The following is a 19231-nucleotide window of genomic DNA, read 5'->3' as shown; positions in this document are numbered from 1 at the left end:
GCCAGGGAGTGGGTGTGCTGAGAGGAATTTGCAAATTCCACCTGGGATATGCACAGCCGCAGAACGAGTCCAGCACGAACACAGCCAGAGACCAGAGTGGGTGTCAGACAAACACAAGCTGTTGAGTCCATCGATTCTGACCTGAGACAGGAGTCCACCAGCCTGTGACAGAGAAGGCTGGACCTTCTCTGAGGTTTGGGCAGTAGTCAGCATCTCATCCCCCACCCCCACCCCCCAAGAATTCTTAGTGGAAATACACTTGACAAAAGAGGTTCAGAATCAGGAAGCAGTTGGCCAGCCAGTAGCAGGTAGCAGAGCCAGGAGCAACTGGAGCCTGGCAAGTAAGGCCCTTCCCCCTGACCACCCCCTCCATCTCTGAGGTCAGCTCTCTGGAGGGGCAGCTGTATCACCAACACTCAGCATTTGTCCCTCCCAGCCCCGGCTTCCCCGTGGAGGTTGAAGGGGGAAACCCTCTTTCTGGGACCCCTACCACTGACCACAGTTAAGCTCCAGAAGTACACTCTTCTCCGGTTCTAAGTCCAGCCCCAGTGTGGACACAGCCCTTTGCTTAAGGTTTCCGAGCACACTGTGCCAAGTCAGGTTGAAGAGTCATAAGTAGCATCACAAAGACAGTATCTGTGAAAAACTATAAAAAGCATCACAATGATCAAGCTCGCCAAACCCAAGCTTCTGATTTCAAGGGGAGTCCAGTCTGGGGACACTAAGAGAGAGTGTCTCCATGACTGCGAACCCACCAGTGCTGGGTCCCGGAGGGCACTCGCTGCCCTTCGTTTCCTTTCATCCCTTCAAGAAACCCTTTGAGGCAGGTGCTGTGGCCACACCTGCACAGGCCCCAAAGGCTGGTGTCACTGCCGGCCTCTGCCTCCCCTTGGATGAGCAGCTCGTTTCCTGCATCTCAGATGTAGGCTCCAGGAGACCTTGGCCCTGTCCCCACCAAAGCCGGGGAGAACCTTCCAGCTCACCTTGGACTGCCCACCTGGGCCCATTTTAAGTGAGAGGAATATAATCGTCCATGGTCAAATGGTGGGGAGGGGTCTAGGGGGCGGAGCTTCCATGCAGCTGAGACCCCAGTGGCCTTCCTGACCTTGGTCCCCAGGAAGCCAACACCTTACCAAAGCCATGAACTTGACACCTGTACAACAAGAATTATACCACTATGATTGTCATTTTCTCTTGATTGAGCTAGACAAAGGCAGTCTGTCCAGGCACTGTCACTGAGCACCCATCCAGGCCCAGCCTGTCCCCTCCTGCCTGTGCTGCTTTGCCTGCCTGGAATTGTCTGCCCACCCACCCCCACCAGCGCCTCCTTGAGGAAGCCCTCCAGGATCACCCAGCAGGGCTGCGGTTTCCTGTTTAAACGTGGACTCTGGGGACGCCCAGCCGGCCCCTGGCAACTGGCGGGTGGTGATGGCTGCGGCTCCCAGGCTGGACTAAAGAGGGTGAGACCTCGTGGGGGAGAAGAAAGTGAGGGTTTAATGGAACCAAGAGGCCATGGAGGACAGAGAGAAGAAAAAGAAGATTCGAAGGGGAGAGTGGTCCCCTGTGATGGCAAGGAGGGTGGGATGGGATTAAGGGGGTGGGAGGGGAACAAAGAAATTCATCCTAACTCCAAACCTCTGTGTATGATGCGTGAGCTGGAAGCCATGACTTGAGCCAGAACTAAAAGAAGAAAAGTGTTGGGTCACTTTTTTGGACTCCATATGTATCTGATGACTTCACAGTAAAAGGTTTAAGGGAATGGCCAGGAGACCCTTATTTTTCTATGCTGCTCAGCCCATAAAACAGTGCTTCTAGGCTTTTATCATGCATGCAAATCCCAGGGATCTCATTCAAATGTAGATTCTGAATTAGTGGGCCTGGGAGGGGTCCCATGAATTTGCATTTCTAACAAGCTCCCAAGTGATGCCAATGAGTTTTTCCTCGGGGGCAGGGCCGTCTCTGCCCCTAAAGGGATTGCTGCCTGGGGACATAAACAGGCTCCAGCAATCCTGCAGCCACCAATGGCTAGTAGGGAGATGGCCTAGAGGGGACCACTCCAATGGATTCTAGAACAACACTATCTGACATCAACTTTGTTACCTTTTCCTGCCTCATAATTCCCTTAAGTTTTCACCAGACCCTAGAGAACACTGTGACATGTGCCATCCTTGTATGGGACACACGCTTGCAGAATAAAACAGAAGTCCTACACCAATGCTTGGGGGCAAAGCAGACCAGGTAAGGCTGCAAGGAGTGAGGTGCACATGGCCCTGGAGCTTCAGACTGGAGCTCCAGGTGACAGGTGGCCACCAGGACATGCCAGTCCACCCCCCAAGCATCCTCACCTTGGAGAGGAGAGGAGTTATGTACCTTCACATCGGATGGAGGTTCAGATTAAGTCAGTTGAGTTTTAAAGAAAATGATGTCTCTCCTGAAGCCTGGAGAACTTGGGAACACTCAGGAAACATGTTGGGGCAAGATTATTAGTTACCCACAATGCCCATGTTCATCTCTCTCCCACAGGACTAGAACTCCTGATTTTTTTTTTTTCCCTGAGTCATGACCCATCCAGAATATTGATTGCCTTGCACAGCTTCTCTTGCAGCTAGGTGTGGCTATTGGCTGGAAGATGGACATGGGGATGAGCCCTCTTGGACCAGACAAACCACTGGCGATGGCAGAGCAACAAGATGATGGACCGGGATCCCTGACAAAGAGGAGACGCCTTGTCAACCCTACATCTGGACTGCTATATGAGACAGAAATGAGCTTCAATCTTGTTTTAGCCCCTATTTCTTTTGGATTCTATGTAAGTTTAAAACATGTATTCAATTCTGAAAACATTTAGAGTGTGGAAGGATACAAGTCATCGTTTAAGGGAAGGCAGGACCAAACTCTCATTGATCAGCTCAGTACTTTACATTCAGCAAATATTCATTAAGTACCCTAAGGATGCAGCACTAAGCAAAACAACAATCCTGTCCTAATCAAGCTTACATTTAGTATTATTTCACTTCATCTTTATAAATCCCCTGTCAGGGAAATTGTTATCTTTATTTTAGAGAGAGGACATTAAGGTGCAGGGATTTGTGGTAATTTGCCTGAGGTCACACAGGTGGTGACTGATACAGCCAGGATTCCAGTCAGTTCTACCTCCTGCCAAAGCCATGTTTTCTCCCCAATAATCCAGTGTTTTCCAAACTGTGCTCTGTGGAACCCCAGGGGTTCCTCTGTGGTTTATCTGGGGCTGTCGTGGATGAAAGGATCGTGATGACTAGGTTTCAAGGGAAGGTTTTTCCCAAGAGCGCAAGGAAGGCCCAAGATTAACCAAGAGAGATACCTGAGGGTAACTCAAGGTCAACCAGTGGTAGGTAAACAGAGAGGGGGCATGTGATAGGTGCAAGGACAACTCAGGAGACACTCCCCCAAACAGAAGGTCCTGGAGACCAGCAGCCCCCACCGTGCCCAGGCTCTCAATAAGGCCCCCTCCCCACCAGCTGCTCTCCAGATGCAACCCTGGGAAGGGGGCGGGGCTCAGAGGGTGACTTTCTATGCCCCCCTCCAAGGGAATGGGGGGTATGCCTCAAAAGCAAATTGAGCTGCTGAGAAATAAAATGTTGCATTTTTATACATATCTGTGTTTGTGGATGGAGAGTCACATGCACACACACATACACACATCAAAAAAAGTGACTTTAAAAGAAATACACCAAAATGTTAGTTATCTGGGGCCTTCCCTGGGAGATAAAATTCTGGGGAATTTTTCTCAATATCCTTTTTTTAATATTTTCTGGATTTTTTTTGTGTTCTTTGTAAACAAAAAAGAAAACTAACAAGAGAAAGTTATTTCTTGAAAAAAGGACAAAAAGTTAGGGACTGTTCCCAGAAACGAGAGAGTTTGAGTATACCTAATAAATCCATGTTACCGGAAATAATCGCTTGGCCGTTTCCAGTCTGAGAACAGAAGATCTTATTTTCCTGGCCAGTGTTTCCTAAGCAAGGGGAGGAGTTCTTTAAAGGGATAAATAACTGTTAGCATTCACGAAAATCCAGCCCTGCAGGCAGGCTGATTTGGATTCACCAACTACATCCAGCTCTCAGGCAGGTAATCTATGACGCTTTACACCTGGGAACCCATCTCCCTGGGGTGGGTGTAGCCTGAGACGCAGAGGGAGCCGGGAGGGGGTGGGTGATGGAGACAGTCCTGAGCTCCGCCTGCCACTGAATGTCCCGGGGTCTGAGGACAATTCCTCTCCCAGGTCTGGATTCTCACACACTCAGAGTGACAGAGGTGCTCCGGGACTGCGATCTCCTTACTGCCTCCAACATTTTGGGGCTCTGAGGTTCATGGAGAAGGTGGTCTCCATTCGAGCCACCATGGGGTCCCTGTCCTCCTCGGCCCCCTCCCTGCCCCTCCTTTCCTGTACCTGCTCCCACACCCCCACCCCAGGACCGGAACTCTCTGGTGGGGGTGACCCCTGCAGCTCCCTCGCCTGGCACAGGGTGCTGTTCTCAGAACTTGGTGCAGATTGATGACCGCAGGGCCCATCATGATTTCAGGGTCTCCATGAGGGGCTTGGAGGCTCCACTTTCCGTCCTGGCCCCTGCTGCTCCCCTGGTGGGACAGACAGGCAGACAGCTGCTCTGTCCAGCGACAGAAGAGACAGACAGCTCATAAACAAGCTAGCCCTCCAGCTTGCCCAAACAGACAAGGCTGTTTTCTCTGGAAATGGTTTATTTGGGGGGAGGGGGAGTGTTTAACTCTCTTCCAAAGAAATGGTTGCATCAGACGCCCGGCCCAAGGGCAAACAGTTGAGGCCACCAAGCTACCTCTGCCCTGAGGAACGTTGTCTCCTTAACTCCCCCCCACCTCCTCCCTCCTCACCTCCCCCTTCCCTCCCCTTCTCTTCAATTCTCCTCCCTTCCCCGCCCTCCTCTCAGTCTCCCATCCTCTCCATCCCCTTTTCTCCTCTCCGTCCCCTCTTCTCTCACCTCTATTCCCCTCCTCTCACCTCCCCTCCTCTCTCCATGCTCTCCTTCTGTCTCCCTTTGCCTCTCCCCTCTCTTTCTCTTCTCCCCTTACCCCCCACCTCCCCTCTCCTCTGAATTCCAGAACTGAGTGCAGAGAGGCTGAAGTTAGTAAATAATCCTGTTTGCTGCGGGTCCAGGGGCCTTGAACTCAGTCCTCAATCTGGCCTCCTGGGCAATAACTCAGGGACTCTCCCAGGGATCTGAGCAACTAGTTTCAGGGGGAGCGAGTACAACAGCGAGTAACGTCTCTGCAACACCTCTCACCAGTCAGGCCCCTTCACGTTTATCTCACCTGAGCCACTCAACAGGTTTTACAGAGATGGAAACTGAGGCTCAGAGAGGTTCAGCCACTTGCTCACAGCCACACAGTGATCACAAGTGGCCAAACATAAAGCCCAGCCTAGCTTCTTAGACTCTGAAGCCCATACCACTTTCCCCTCCACCACACGGCCTTTCCAGACTGAGGTCAGAGCAGTGACCATGTGGTAACCTGGCAGGAGCAGGAAAGAAAATTCTGCCTTTGTTTGGCCTTTATGCAGCCAGCCCTGACTGGGGGCCACCCGTGTCCCGGGCACCGTGCCAGCTGCATTTTGTGCACTCTCTCAGCTAATCCTCAGGTGCCGGCCAAGCAGTAGGGCACCTGCCCAAGGTCACATGACTCGTAGGGGACATATGGAGGGGAGGAGCCCCTCTTTCTGCTCACCCAGTAGGAGGGGGAGGAGACAGCCTTTTTACTGGGCAGCAGCTCACACCACCATTGGTTTCCAGACCTAGCAGCCAAGCAACCCTGGCTCCTCACCCTCGCTCCTCCACTGCATGCTGGGTGGCCTCAGGCAATCCCTTGACCTCTCTGTGCCCAGTTTCTCCATTGGGAAAAAATGGCAATAATTACAGAACCTGCCTCAAAGGGTGAGAGGGAACACAAAACATAATGCTGGATATGGGATGCTGGAAGAGGGCCTACTGAGGGAAGGTCACGAAGCTAGCAAGGGGCTGCAGAGCAGGGAGGCTGTGTGAGGAGAACCCCAGTGGTGCCCAGGTCACCGTGTCACCGTGTGACCAGCCGTGACCTGAAGAATCTTTGCTTTTCATAGTAGAGTGTGGAGAGGATGTCCCCCCTCCTGGCCCTCGGGCTCTTGGTGGCCGGGCTCTGTCCGTCTGCCCTGTGCCACCCGGCCAGCTCACTTGATGGGGAGAGTGTCACCCAGGAGGACCAAAGCAACGGGACACGTGTGGACGACCTCAGGATGGCCGCCAGCAACGCCGACTTCGCCTGCAGCCTCTACAAGCAGTTGGCTTTGAAGGCCCCTGACAGGAACATCGTCTTCTCGCCGGTGAGCATCTCCATGGCCTTGGCCTTCCTGTCCCTGGCGGCCCGTGGCACCACCCTGACGGAGATTCTGGAAGGCCTGAAGTTCAACCTCACCGAGACCCCTGAGGCCCAGATCCACCAGGGCTTCCGGCGCCTGGCGCAGGCCCTCAACCAGCCGCACCCCCAGCTGCAGCTGCACACGGGCAACGCCCTGTTCGTCAGCGGGGCCCTGCAGCTGCTGGACAGGTTCGTGGAAGACGCCCAGGTTCTGTATGCCTCTGAGGCCTTCACCACCAACTTCCAGGACTCCGCCGCCGCCGAGAAGCTCATCAACGACCACGTGAAGAGGGAAACCCAGGGGAAAATTGTGGATTTGGTCAAGGGCCTCGACCCACAGACAGTGATGGTTCTGGTGAATTACATCTTCTTTAAAGGTGAGTGCTGGGCTTGGGGTTCAGAGAGGAACTGACTTTTAGTTCTGAGCCTTTGGGCTGTTTCCGAGCTGGCTCAGCCACTGTGCTGTCAGGCAAACTGCTGTAGCTTGGGCTGCCGTTCTCGCCCAAGGCCTGATGGGGCTTGGGGGACAAACCGCGCCCTGCGTGCTTTCCTCTGGTGGGGTTTCCAAATAACACTTTGTCACTCCAGGATAGGAGATAACTGCCATGGAACCCCTTAACCCTTGGTTTGAAAAAGAGTGGTGTTTTTTATTCTGATTTAAACTTGCCTGACAAACAGAAGGAAGGAGCTCTCCTTTCAAACATTCCGTGTGGTCCAGAACTGCAGCTTCTTCTTCCTGGAAGAGAAGCTGTTGGAAATCATCCAGGAGGCGCTTGGCCTGGGCAGAGCGCAGGGCCACTCCTGACCTGCACCTGCAGGAAAGGCTCCATCTCAGCCGAGGGTCGCATGGAGGCAGGGCTGGGTGGCCATCTCCCAGGAGCCCAGCCACCCTAAGGTTCTGTGCTTCTATTCTCTTAGAAACTCGAGGGTGAAACAGCATGGACAGATCTCAGGAAGGGCCCTGGGGGAGGGCAATGCCCAAGAGGTGGTTCTTCCCCAGCCTTTCCTTGGTCCAGCATCTGATCCCACTGGTAGGGATGCACCCAATTGCAAATCACCGAGTCTGTCTGAGCCCTGCTATGTGCATGGCCAATCCTGTAAGTTTGAAGGTGCAGAGTCCAAGCAGCTAGAGCCTGCAGCTCCAGATGGGGAAGAAACAATATGGACACAAGGAACTCTACTTGAAGCCACGGGGTGGTAAGATGCACAAGGAGACACGGACCTTGTGGCGGCACAGGAAGCTCTGCACGAGGGGTGCCTGACTGTGTCCAGGGCAAGCCACTTCCCTCCTGGGTGGGATTTCTTTCTGTAGAATGAAGGCCTGGAGCAGAATTTCTCTCTGAACTGCTGTGCTCTCCTCCTCCCATCCTGGGGCTCTCTTCCCAAAATTCTCCTACCCTGGGACAGACCAACGAGCCAGTAGCTCATAGGCCCTTGTGAGGTTCTGCCAGGGCTGTAACAGTCGCTAACAGTGGGGAAGCAGGAGGGGTAGAAACAGAAGAAGGTAGTGGAGGTGGTGGTATGTTTCTGAGGGACCTCTCCCCACCCCAGTCTCTAATCTCCCCAACTACCCCTCCCCATTGCATGTTCCTGCCCTCCTCAGGGGTGGAGAATTGAGCTTCTTTCCATCCTCTCCCCAGCTGGGCTCCACCCTGTGGGGTGGAAGGGAGGATGGGGAAGGGGGCCATGAGGTCCAGATGCAGAGCCCACTGCCGTCTACACCAGCCTAGGCAGGGTCCACAGGGGATGGGTGCTAATCCCCTCCCTTGCAGTTCTTCCTCTTGCAATGGAGTCCAGTTAGGCACACAGGGCTTGATTAACTCTCCAAATGATGCTAGAACTACAAACTCAACTGTGTAAGAGGAAGAGGGCTAGGAGACTGGGGAGTTAAGAAAGGAAGAGAAAGGAAGACTCCTCCTAGCACAATTTTGTTTCTCTCTTAGGTCCAGATAGACTAAGAAGGGAAGGGCATTGCACCAGAGGGAATGGCCCATGCAAAGTCAAGGAGGCAAGAGAGGACATGGTGTGGCTGAGGAGGGAATTCACATTCACTGTGGCTGCCGAGCAGAGACCCAGGGGAGAGCGGCAGCAGAGTCCAGATCGAAAGGACAATGCTAGCCTTGTGAGACATTCGGACTCGTCTAGAGGGCACTGGGAGAATGATCTGCCACGTAGGGAATGGAGGGGAGGGGCTAGCCCAGAGGCCGGGAGGTCCATGAGGAAGCCACCTATATGGAGAAGGAGCCTGATCTTCTTAGGTGGGGATGTTGGGAAGTATTAGGGGAGGTAGGATGCAGACATGAGATTATAAAAAGCAATAGAGTCTGGAGCGACTGATTTCAGCCCCCAAATCCATCCTTCTTCCCACTCTGGCATACAAGGCAGCCCTGGGATCCCCCGAGGCAGCCCGTCTTCCTGGCAGGGACCCAGGCTAGAGGGCAAGCCAGAAAAAAAACCCCAAAGGAGCCTCGTCATCCTGTGTAATGTTGACCCTTTTCCCACGTGGTGGCCACAGAAGCCACCTGAGGGGCTGCTGCACTGGGTGAGCAGGGATGCCTCTTTAGCTGAAGCATCTCATGCACTGAGATGGGCATGGCCACGGACGCTTTTTGCATTTAGATTTACCTTCAGTCCCTCAGTGTTGGGAGGCTCCAAGGACCAGGGAAGCAGAGAGGGTCTGCGTGTGGGAGGAGGGAGGAAAGGCCAGGGGCCATCTTGGTCTCACAAAGCCTGCAGATGGGGAGAGTCAACAGGATCATTGGGGAAAGCAGGGCCACCCAGCATACCTGGCATGCATGGTTTATATTATAGGGGAAAAAGGAAGCTCACACTTATTGCACACCTACCATCACCAGCTGTCCACATGCATTACCTTGTCGAATCCTCATGGTGGCCTTGCAAAATGGGTGGTGATGTCCCTACTTTTTAGTTAGGGAGCATGAAGCTCTTAAAGCTGAGTGACTTCCCCCAGGGGATGGCTTGTACATGGTAGGGATTCTTTCTTGGCCTGAGTCTATTCCAGAATTCCTTTTTCTTCCTCTTTTTAACTCAGAAAGTAATTCTGTTGATGACTTCCATGAGCTATTACAGGGCACCTCCCAAAGCCGAGAATGGAGATGGAAGATGTAGAACCCACAATCTAGAGAGGGGTCAACAAACTCTTTCTGTAAAGGACCAGGTGGAAATTTAGGCTTTGTAATCCATATAAGGTCTCTGTTGCAGATTCTTTTAATTTACTTTTTTATTTTTTTGCTTGCAACCTTGAAAAATGTAAACACTATTCTTAGCTTGAGGGCCATCCAAGACAAGCCATGCTCTGTTTGGCTTGCAGGCTATAATTTTCTGACCATTGATCTAGAAGAAGAAACAATCATACCCAACTAAACACATGCAGTTCATGGGCCCACAGCAGGAAGCCCAAAGAATGAGTTTCACGGAATTTTCAATACTTTGTTTCACTCCATTGTCTTCTTGCTTGCATGGTTTCTGATGACAAGTCTGTAATACTTATCCTTCTTCCTCTATAAGTATGAGAGGTCAATTTTTCCTCAAGTTTCTTTCAATATATTCTCTCTGTCTTTGGTTTTCTGCAGTTTCAATATGATGTGTCTAGGTGTGATTTAAAAAAAAAAAAATTTATCCTGCTTGGTGTTCTCTGAGATTCCTGAATTTATAGTTCGGTGTCTGTCATAAATTTTATATCAAGTATTTACTTCAAATTGGCCATTTACTTCAAGTATTTCTTATTCTCTGTTCCCTCTTTCTTCTCCTTCTAGGATTCCCATTATTTGTATGTTATACCTCTTGAAGTCATCTCAGTTCTTGGGAGTTCCATTCTTCCTTTTTTTTTAATCATTCTTTGTCCACTTTGCATTTCAGTTTGAGAAATTTCTGTTGACCTATCTTCAGGCTTACCAATTCTTTCCTGGACTGATGAGCCCACTAAAGCCATTTTTCATGTCTGTTACTGTGTTTTTTTATTGCTAGCATTTCCTCTTGAGTCTTTCTTATAGAATTTCCCTCTCTATGCTTACATTGTCCATTTTTGCCTGTTGTCTACTTATTCCGTTAGAGTCCTCAACATGTTAATTATGGTTATTTTAAATTCCCTGTCTGAAAATTCCAACATCCGTGTCATCTCTGAGTCTGATCCTGATGATTGCTTTGTTTCTTTGGACCATGTTTTTCTAGTCTTTTGGCATGCTTTGTAATTTTTCTTGTTAAAAGAGGACATGTTGTACAGGATATTAGCAGCTGAGATAAATAAGCCTTTAAATGAGGATTTATGATAATTTGGCTACAAGTTGGGCTGTGTTTAATGCTTGCTGTAGCTATAGGAGCCAAAAGCAACTTTTTGCCTTTGCAAAATTAAGAGTCTGTGGGCAGGCTCTGGAGTCACACTGCCCCTGATAAAACCCTCAGCCAAGACATCTGATAAGGCCAAGGAGGGAGGAGGCTGGGAGGCAGGTGGTGCTGCAAGTGGGGATGCTGGGACAGGGCCTCCATCCAGGGCCACCATGCATAAACACTCCATACCTGGAGACCAGAAATTGGGGCTGGGCACCTGGCTCCAGCTGTTACGTGTTGAGGGCTAGGTGGGTCGTGAGGGGTTGGGGGGTGGGGGTAGGGAGAGGGTGCTGGTTCTGGGCTAGACTAGAGTAGAAGGAGTCAAAGATGAGGAAGACAGGCAAAGGAACCAAGTTATTCATCAAGAGAAAAGGACAGAAGAGGGACAGAGAACAGGGGCACAGCCTAGAATCCAAAACTGAAATGGGCTGGGGTAGGGCCAAGGGCTAAGTGCAGAGGCGCCTGAAGAATTAGACCAAACGACAGGGGTCTTTCCACTGGCTGCTGACATAAGCCATGAGACTGCTAGTCTGGGCTTGAAGGCCAGGACAGAGTGGAGCCACTAAGTTCTGAGTCCAAGGAGATGTGACAATTCCAAGTCTTTCTGGATAGGGGTGGGGGTGATGGGAGCTTCAGAGTCGGGATCTAGGGCAGGCCTGAGCTAGTAACTAGGACTGTGCAGGGTCCATAGAGGTGGACATGAGCCAGATGGCAGCTAAGGACCCTCCTTGCCCTTTTGGGTTATTAAAGTTAGCACCTTCCAGCACATCTTTTGGGAAGTCCAATGTCCCCCGCCCCCAGAGATGTCACAATGCCCCTGGACTTTCATTCTATGGTCACTCTTGGCTCTGTGTTCAGCCCTCCATTAAAGCACCCCTGCCCTGCCAGCCTGTTTGCACTGATGAGTGTTCTCTTCTGTCTGCCCCTCACCAGCCAGACCTGGGACTCAGCCAAACCCCTCCCAAGAGCTGTTGGGAAGAGGAGCAGAAGGTTTGGAGAGGGCAGAAGGGTAGCTACTTGTTTACATCCTTGCAGTGCCAGTGATGAAAAATATTTGACTTAGACATTGTTGTTCTTGAAAGGCCATGCCTTTTAAGGAGTTGGGAATTTCCCACTTTTCTCCACAGCCTCCAGCCTCCCACAGTATTGTCGTGTTCTGCCCCCCACCTCTTTCCCCAGCCCCCATCTCTCTTTTGCACTCCCTATTCCTAAATTTCCTATTTGAGTCCTTATTTAGTCCTATTTGAGTCCTTATTTAGAGCAATTATCCAGGTATTTGTTTCATAAGCCCATTTCAATCCAGGCCTGTGAGTCACCCCATCCCCACCAGCTCATCCACCTGCCTAGGTATTTTTCTAAGCCAGGGCAGTCCATCCCCAAGAGGTACTCACGGGTGCCTCTTGATGTCCAAGTGTTTCCACTGGGCAGGGAGGAGGGGCAGAGATGGGTGGAGGAAGTGCAGCCTTGTATTCACACAGTTCCTTGCTTGCCCTACAGCCAAGTGGAAAAGCCCCTTTGACCCCCAAGACACTTTCAAGACAAAATTCCATGTGAGCACAAGACGGTCAGTGGATGTGTCCATGATGAGCATCGAGGACCTGACCGCACCCTATTTCCGGGATGAGGCGCTCTCCTGCACTTTGGTGGAGCTGAGATACACGGGCAATGCCAGTGCCCTCTTCATCCTCCCCGACAAGGGCAAAATGAAGGCAGTGGAAGCCATGCTGTCCCCAGAGACCCTGAGAAGGTGGAGAGACTCACTGAAAACCAGGTGATTGTCGCCAGGGCCCTGAGTTAGTGACTGGGCCACCCTCCTCCCAGGCCACTCCACTCCTACTTGATTCCCCAACCCCAGACCCTGGGTCCCACCACCTCAAGGCATCTGAGATGTCATGGAGTCTCACTAATGTCCAGGGCAGGGGGTGAAGTGGTGGGAGAGCTCTCACGGGAAAGGTGGAGCATGACATTGCCATGCCCTTGTTGCCTGGGTGCCTTGGAGCCTAAATTTCATTCTTCTATAAGATGACAGCATTGGGCTAAGCAAGGGGTGAAATTTCCTCTGATTCTAACATGCTCTAAGTCATGAGGAATCTTCAACAAAATTCCCAACACTCACATGAGTTTTCTCCTTGTCTCAACCTCTTGAAGGTAGAGGGGGACAGAAGGAATTGTGAAGAGTTGAGGGCTGAAGTGAGACAGACTCTGAGAATCAGCTTTGCTTTGGCTATTTCATTCATTCATTCACTGATTCACTTAATTGAGAATTAACTGTGTGCCAGGCACTATTTTAGACCTGGGGTATATATACCAGTGAATAAAACATAAAATCCCCTGCCCTAGAGGAGCTTACTTTTTACCTTGGGTGAGAGAGACAGTAAACAGATCTAATCTGTAAATTATTTCGTGTGTTAGAAGTTGACAAATGGAGAGACAAAAATAGAGCAAGGTAAAGGAATTGAGAAAACTGGACTGGGAGGTAATTGAGAAAACTGGACTGGGAGGTAAATAGGATGGTTGTTAGGGGATGTGGGGAAGAACATTCCAGCAGAGGGAACAGCCAGTGTAAAGCCTCACCTGCAGGAACAAGCCTGGTGTGTTTGAGGAACCACAAGGAGGCTGGTGTGGCTGGAGCAGGGTGAGTGTAGGGGAGAGTTAGGAGAGGCAAGGGGGCCCTAGGGGTGGGTCAGGGAACGTAGGGCCATGGGGACCCTAGAAAACCTTGGCTCTTCTGGTGTGACACGGAAGCCACCACAAGGTTCTCAGCTGAGCAATGGGGTGATGTGAGTATTGCTTCAAGAGGCTCATCCTGGCTGCTGAATGCAAAATAGACTGCAGGGCCCAGCCGCGGGGAGGGGGCAGCGAGCGGGGGTCGGGCTCTGGGGAAGTCTGAGAGTAGAGCCCCAGGCTGGGACGTGGAATTTGGGAAACCAGTGCCCAGGGGGAAAGGCGAGGCAGAGTAGTGGTCCACGCCGATCCTGCAGTGAGGGTTTGGGGAACACATGTGGGCAGCTGAGCAGGAGAGGAAGAGAGCCAGACTCCAGTCACACTCCCTTGGGGCTCCTTACCCTGCCACCCTCATCGGGTGATGTGAGAATCCAGGAGGGTAATGGATGTGGAAGCCACTTTATAAGACAGAAAAGGAAAGGGGCATTGCATGGCAGCTCTGCCCAACCACTGCCAAGAGGGACCCCCTCATTCTACAGCCAAGGAGGCCCTGGGGCCTGGGGTTCTGCCCTAAACATCATTCCCTGCTCTGTCTTCCCTGCAACACCAAAAGCTAAAACAGCAGGGGGGCGGTGAATAGCTTTGAATGAATAGAATACACATCAAACAGCTTTGAATGAATAGAATACACATCGAACAGCTTTGATGCAGAAAACACTGAGGATGTATCAGTCTACACAGCCTGGCCTATGGTGAGTGCTCAGTAAATATTTGTTGAATGAATGGAGGAACCAATGAATGAATGATTGAATGAACAGATATGGAGGGCAATAGGACACCTTCCCAGCTCCCATGAGACTCAAAGCTTGGTGGGGTCATAGCCTCCTTGTATTTGGCTCCTGTTAGACCAAGCACACAGTGACTAGAGTCATGGGGGAGGCACAGACAAAGGGAGAGCGGAGCACGGAGGTGGGGACATCGCTTCATGCTCACTGCCCGCTCTCTGTCCAGCCAGGGTCAGGCTCAGGGTACAGCACCCAAGCAGACCAACCCCTGACCTCAAGGAGCTCATGGGGAAGGGAGGTGCAACATGGGAACATCTATTGAAGATTTCAGGATCCCCAAAGCCCTTCAAATACAGACTCCACAGCAGCCCCCAGACCCTTTGTGACCCATCCCCCCACCCATCCCTCAGCCCTCTCCTCCATCCCTAAGGCCTCCCTCTGCTCTGTGGAGTGTCCCCATTTCTTCCCAATTTCCTATGAGTTTTTCCACCTACTTCCTGCCCCCCTCCCCTTACCCAGCCAACTCCCCCTCTCTTTGGGACTCAGCCTTACTGCCACCTCCTTCAGGAAGACTTCCTGATCCCCCTGGAGCAGACCGCCAAGGAACCCTGCCGGCTGCCCCGTCAGCCCCCTGGAGGAAGTTTTTGGGGAGCAGGTGTTTCCCACGCGCTCTAAGCTTGCAGGGAAGGGGCGAGGCCAAGCTCAAGGCACTACAGGGCAGATTCAGGCCACGCTGCCGTAAGAAAGCACCACTAACTGGTGGCTGAAGCCAACAGACCATTACTTTCTTGCAGTTCTGGAGACCAGAAGTTGGAAGTCAAGGTGTCAGCAGGGTTGCTTCCTGCTGGAGGGTCTGAGGGAGAAAACCGTCCTGTGCCTCTGTCCTTACAGCTGACAGTTGTGGCACTCCCAGCCCTCCGGCCTTCCTTGGCTCATAGATGCCCTATTCCCACTTCTGCCTCTGTGTACGCGGCTGTTTCCATGTGTCCAAAGCTTCCTCTCCTTGCAAGGACAACAGTCACTTGACTGAGTGTCCAGCCTAGTCCAGGCTGGCCCCCTGCATGTGCTGACATCTGCAAAGCCCCTCTTTCCCCACACATGGCCACCCTCACGGGTACCAGGGGTCAGGACTCATCATGTCTTTTTGAGGGGACACAATTCAACCCACAACAGGCACTTACAGATGTAAGTAGATAATGTGTGAGGTCTAGAAACTCAGGGAAAGGTTACTTACTTCCAGCAGGAAGCACGAGGCTCAGGTGTGTTTTTTCTCATTTCCTAGCCGCATAGATGAACTCTACTTGCCAAAGTTCTCCATCTCCGGTGACTATGACCTGTCGGGCATTCTTCCCCGGCTGGGCATGAGGGAAGTCTTCACCAGCCAGGCTGACCTATCGGGAGCCACAGGGTCCAAGAACCTGACGGTTTCCCAGGTGAGTTTTGTTTTTTTTTTTTGGTTTTTTTTTTTTTTGGTTTTGTCAGTGCTTTCTTGTTTTGTTTTGTTTTGTTTTGTTTTGTTTTTTTAATCATCATTTTATTGAGATATATTCACATACCACGCAGTCATACAAAACAAATCGTACTTTCGATTCTTTACAGTACCATTACAAAGTTGTACATTCATCACCTAAATCAATCCCTGACACCTTCATTAGCACACACACAAAAATAACAAGAATAATAATTAGAGTGAAAAAGAGCAATTGAAGTAAAAAAGAACACTGGGTACCTTTGTCTGTTTGTTTCCTTCCCCTATTTTTCTACTCATCCATCCATAAACTAGACAAAGTGGAGTGTGGTCCTTATGGCTTTCCCAATCCCATTGTCACCCCTCATAAGCTACATTTTTATACAACTGTCTTCGAGATTCATGGGTTCTGGTTTGTAGTTTGATAGTTTCAGGTATCCACCACCAGCTACCCCAATTCTTTAGAACCTAAAAAGGGTTGTCTAAAGTGTGCGTAAGAGTGCCCACCAGAGTGACCTCTCGGCTCGGTTTGGAATCTCTCTGCCACTGAAGCTTATTTCATTTCCTTTCACATCCCCCTTTTGGTCAAGAAGATGTTCTCCGTCCCACGATGCCGGGTCTACATTCCTCCCCGGGAGTCATATTCCACGTTGCCAGGGAGATTCACTGCCCTGGGTGTCTGATCCCACGTAGGGGGGAGGGCAGTGATTTCACCTTTCAAGTTGGCTTAGCCAGAGAGAGAGGGCCACATCTGAGCAACAAAGAGGCATTCAGGAGGAGACTCTTAGGCACAAATATAGGGAGGCCTAGCCTCTCCTTTGCAGCAACCGTCTTCCCAAGGGTAAAACTTATGGTAGAGGGCTCAACCCATCAAACCTCCCAGGTGAGTTTTTAAATGTGGGTAATTCATTCTCCACGTCTGAACTTGAGTGGTGATTGCCAGGTAGACATTTGGGTAATATTGAATTTTTGTAAATAACTGCATTTCTCTTTACCCAATTCCCCTCTCTGGGACATCCCCCCTACCCTCACCCCCACCCCAAGAGCTGTGTTACAACAGAGCACTTCCCCTGCAGCGTAATGTGACACACAAGTCCATCACGGGACCCATCGCAGGGAAGAGAGAGCCTGGGCTTGGAATCACAGAACAGTGGACCCCATTGCATGCACTACCATTCACTGCCCCCTCAGTTTCTTCACCTGTAAGATGAGGATGGCGGTTTCAACTAGTACACAGGGCCTGGTGGGGCTGGGGATAGGTAATATTACAATGGTTGTACGAAAATGGTGATGAAAATACATTCAGAGAAAAGCATCCTGGGGACCCATGGCTGCACCTCTAGAAGCAAAGTAATCAGAACAAACGGGGGGCTGGGGACAACCCATGCACCCCTTGCCACTCTCCCTTGTCCTGTGTGTTCACACCCAGAGCCTTGCTCTCAGTTCCACATCCCTCCTTTGAACAGGCATGGGAGGGAACCCGGGTGGCCCAGGAACTCAAAGGCACAACCTGTGAAATGCAGTCACAAGGCCCAAGGATGTTTAAGCTGGGGAAGGAGAGGTGCAGCAAGCAGGGCCAGGCCTGTCCAAGGAGGCAGCCACCTCAGCTGCTGGGCCGAGGACAGGCTGCAAGAAGTTGCTGTCCAAAGGCCTGGCATTGCCCCCACAGTAGATATTTGGGGGGCAACACAGACTCCAGACCCCCACATAGAGGAGTCCAGATCATGGGGCCCCCACTCTTCACCTGTATGACCCTGCGCAAATCACTCGCAGCCTCTGAACCTTGATTTGCATGTCTGCACAATGAGATTCTGCAAAACTAGCTGGCGGGGTTCTTGGGAGGAACAAACACGTGTGACAAGAATCAGCACAGTGGCAGGCCCGCTGCAGATGTGCGAAAGTGCTGGCCCCTTCAGGTGCACGCAGGCAGGGCATTGGCCTCCCTCCCACCTGCCCAGGTGGGTAATGCTCTGGTGTCCCCACAGGTGGTCCACAGGGCCCTGCTCGATGTGGCCGAGAAGGGCACAGAAGCAGCTGCTGCCACAGGAGTCAAAATCATCCCCTTGTCCGGAAGGATGGGTCCACTGATCACCGTAAACCTCAACAGGCCCTTCCTGATGAACATCCACTCCACAGTCACCCAGAACACCCTCTTTCTGGTCAAACTTGTCAACCCCAACCAAGCCTAGAGCACTGCCGCAAGGCGGAGTCCCCGCCAAGGAGCCCAGAATGGAAGCATGGAGTTCCTGGGCCAGGCCTCACCCTCTCCTTGCCTGTCTGCTCATCCAGAAACAGCCCGTGCGTGAGGCCTGGCATTCGCAGGGAGCCAGTGGACTGTTTGATCCAGACACCCCGGGGCCTCCCAACAGCAGGAAACCATCCTCCTGGACCAGTGGGTTTTCGTGTGCCTTTCTCCTCCCCCCCTTTCTGACTCCCTGCCCTGTGGCTGCCTGGGCCCCAAATCCCCCGTCTGAGCTTCCTGCAGGTGTGGCTCCTCCCGCCTTTAGCTTCATCAGCCCCACAAGACCTGCCTGACCCTGTGCCGGCAGCCAAGACCACCTGGAGCTCAGGCCCAGGCCTGGAAGAGGACCTGCTGCCTTCAGGCCAAGTTCTGCCTCCGGGGCTCCCTGGTCCTCAGTTTCAGGTTCACTCTTTTGCTCCCCTGGGGCCCGGGATCTGCTGTCACGAGCCTGACCCTTGCAGGGGCTCCTGACCTAGAATCACATTTGGCACAGCCCCTGGGTCCCTTGCTGCTGCAGCTGGGCTGGGCCTTCCGGTGGGATCGTCTCCTTCTGTACCCCCAGAACTCCCAACCCAGGGAGCGTAGCTACTTACCAGGTTCCCAGCCCAATCCCCTCAACTGCCTTACCAGTTCTGAAGCCCCTTCCTCATGCATTAGCTCCCTTGGCAACCAGAATGGAGGGCTGGTAGCAAACTAGCAATAAAGGCATAACTGAAATAAAGGCAATCTGTACAATCATTTATTCAACTGAGGCAATGTTATGATGTCAACAGCAGCTCTTCTAAAGTGGGGTCTTTCTGCCTGGCAATCTGCTGGGAGCACTGCCTGAAATAACCCACTTAATCCTTGCGATGACTCAAGGAGAGAGATACTATTATTAGTTCCATTTTATAGGTGAGGAAAAGTGAGGCACAGAGAAGGTCAGCAGTTTTTCCAGGGCCACACAGCTAGTCATTAGTGCCAGTAAGATATTATCCCCAACCCACCGGATGCCAGAGGAACACAACCACGAAGCAATTCTGCCCCGAAAGATGATCACAGTGGTGGCCCCTTGTAGAGCTTACAATCTTATGGGCAAGACAGATGATGAAGCAAGGCCCGGGGGCATTTTGTAGGTGGGGTTAGCAACTACAACCAATTGACTTTAAGTAAAGGCGATAACCCTGGATAATTATGGGCCTCATCTAGTAATTGGAGGTCTGAAGAGCAGAACTGAGTTTAGGAACCAACAGCAGAAGGCAAAGCGATCTCTCTCTCTACCCTGGGAGGGGGGGTACAAGCACCCCTCTCTGAGGCACCCGGGGAGCTCCCAGCCCCAGGAACAG

At 51.7% G+C, this 19231-nt stretch overlaps 1 protein-coding gene across 4 annotated transcripts; it reads left to right on the top strand.

Annotated features, from left to right (window-relative positions):
- Nucleotides 1–4001: 4001 nt before the first annotated feature.
- On the top strand, nt 4002–18627 carry SERPINA3 (serpin family A member 3). Of its 4 annotated transcripts, none has more exons than XM_037831959.1 (5): nt 4002–4101; nt 6126–6777; nt 12245–12518; nt 15479–15629; nt 17650–18627. In XM_037831959.1, the coding sequence occupies exons 2-5, from the start codon at nt 6141–6143 to the stop codon at nt 17851–17853; spliced, it is 1266 nt and encodes a 421-aa protein (XP_037687887.1). In that variant the 5' UTR covers nt 4002–4101; nt 6126–6140; the 3' UTR covers nt 17854–18627. The 4 variants fall into 4 exon arrangements, with proteins under 4 accessions (XP_037687887.1, XP_037687886.1, XP_037687888.1 ...); XM_037831958.1 differs by having other exon boundaries at nt 4023–4105; XM_037831960.1 differs by having other exon boundaries at nt 4030–4105; nt 6129–6777.
- The last annotated feature ends 604 nt before the right edge of the window (nt 18628–19231 follow it).

The sequence above is a fragment of the Choloepus didactylus genome, chromosome 4, assembly GCF_015220235.1.
Source record: "Choloepus didactylus isolate mChoDid1 chromosome 4, mChoDid1.pri, whole genome shotgun sequence".
In the NCBI taxonomy this organism is placed as follows: Eukaryota; Metazoa; Chordata; class Mammalia; order Pilosa; family Megalonychidae; genus Choloepus; species Choloepus didactylus.
This window is presented reverse-complemented; position numbering and strand designations above follow the sequence as displayed.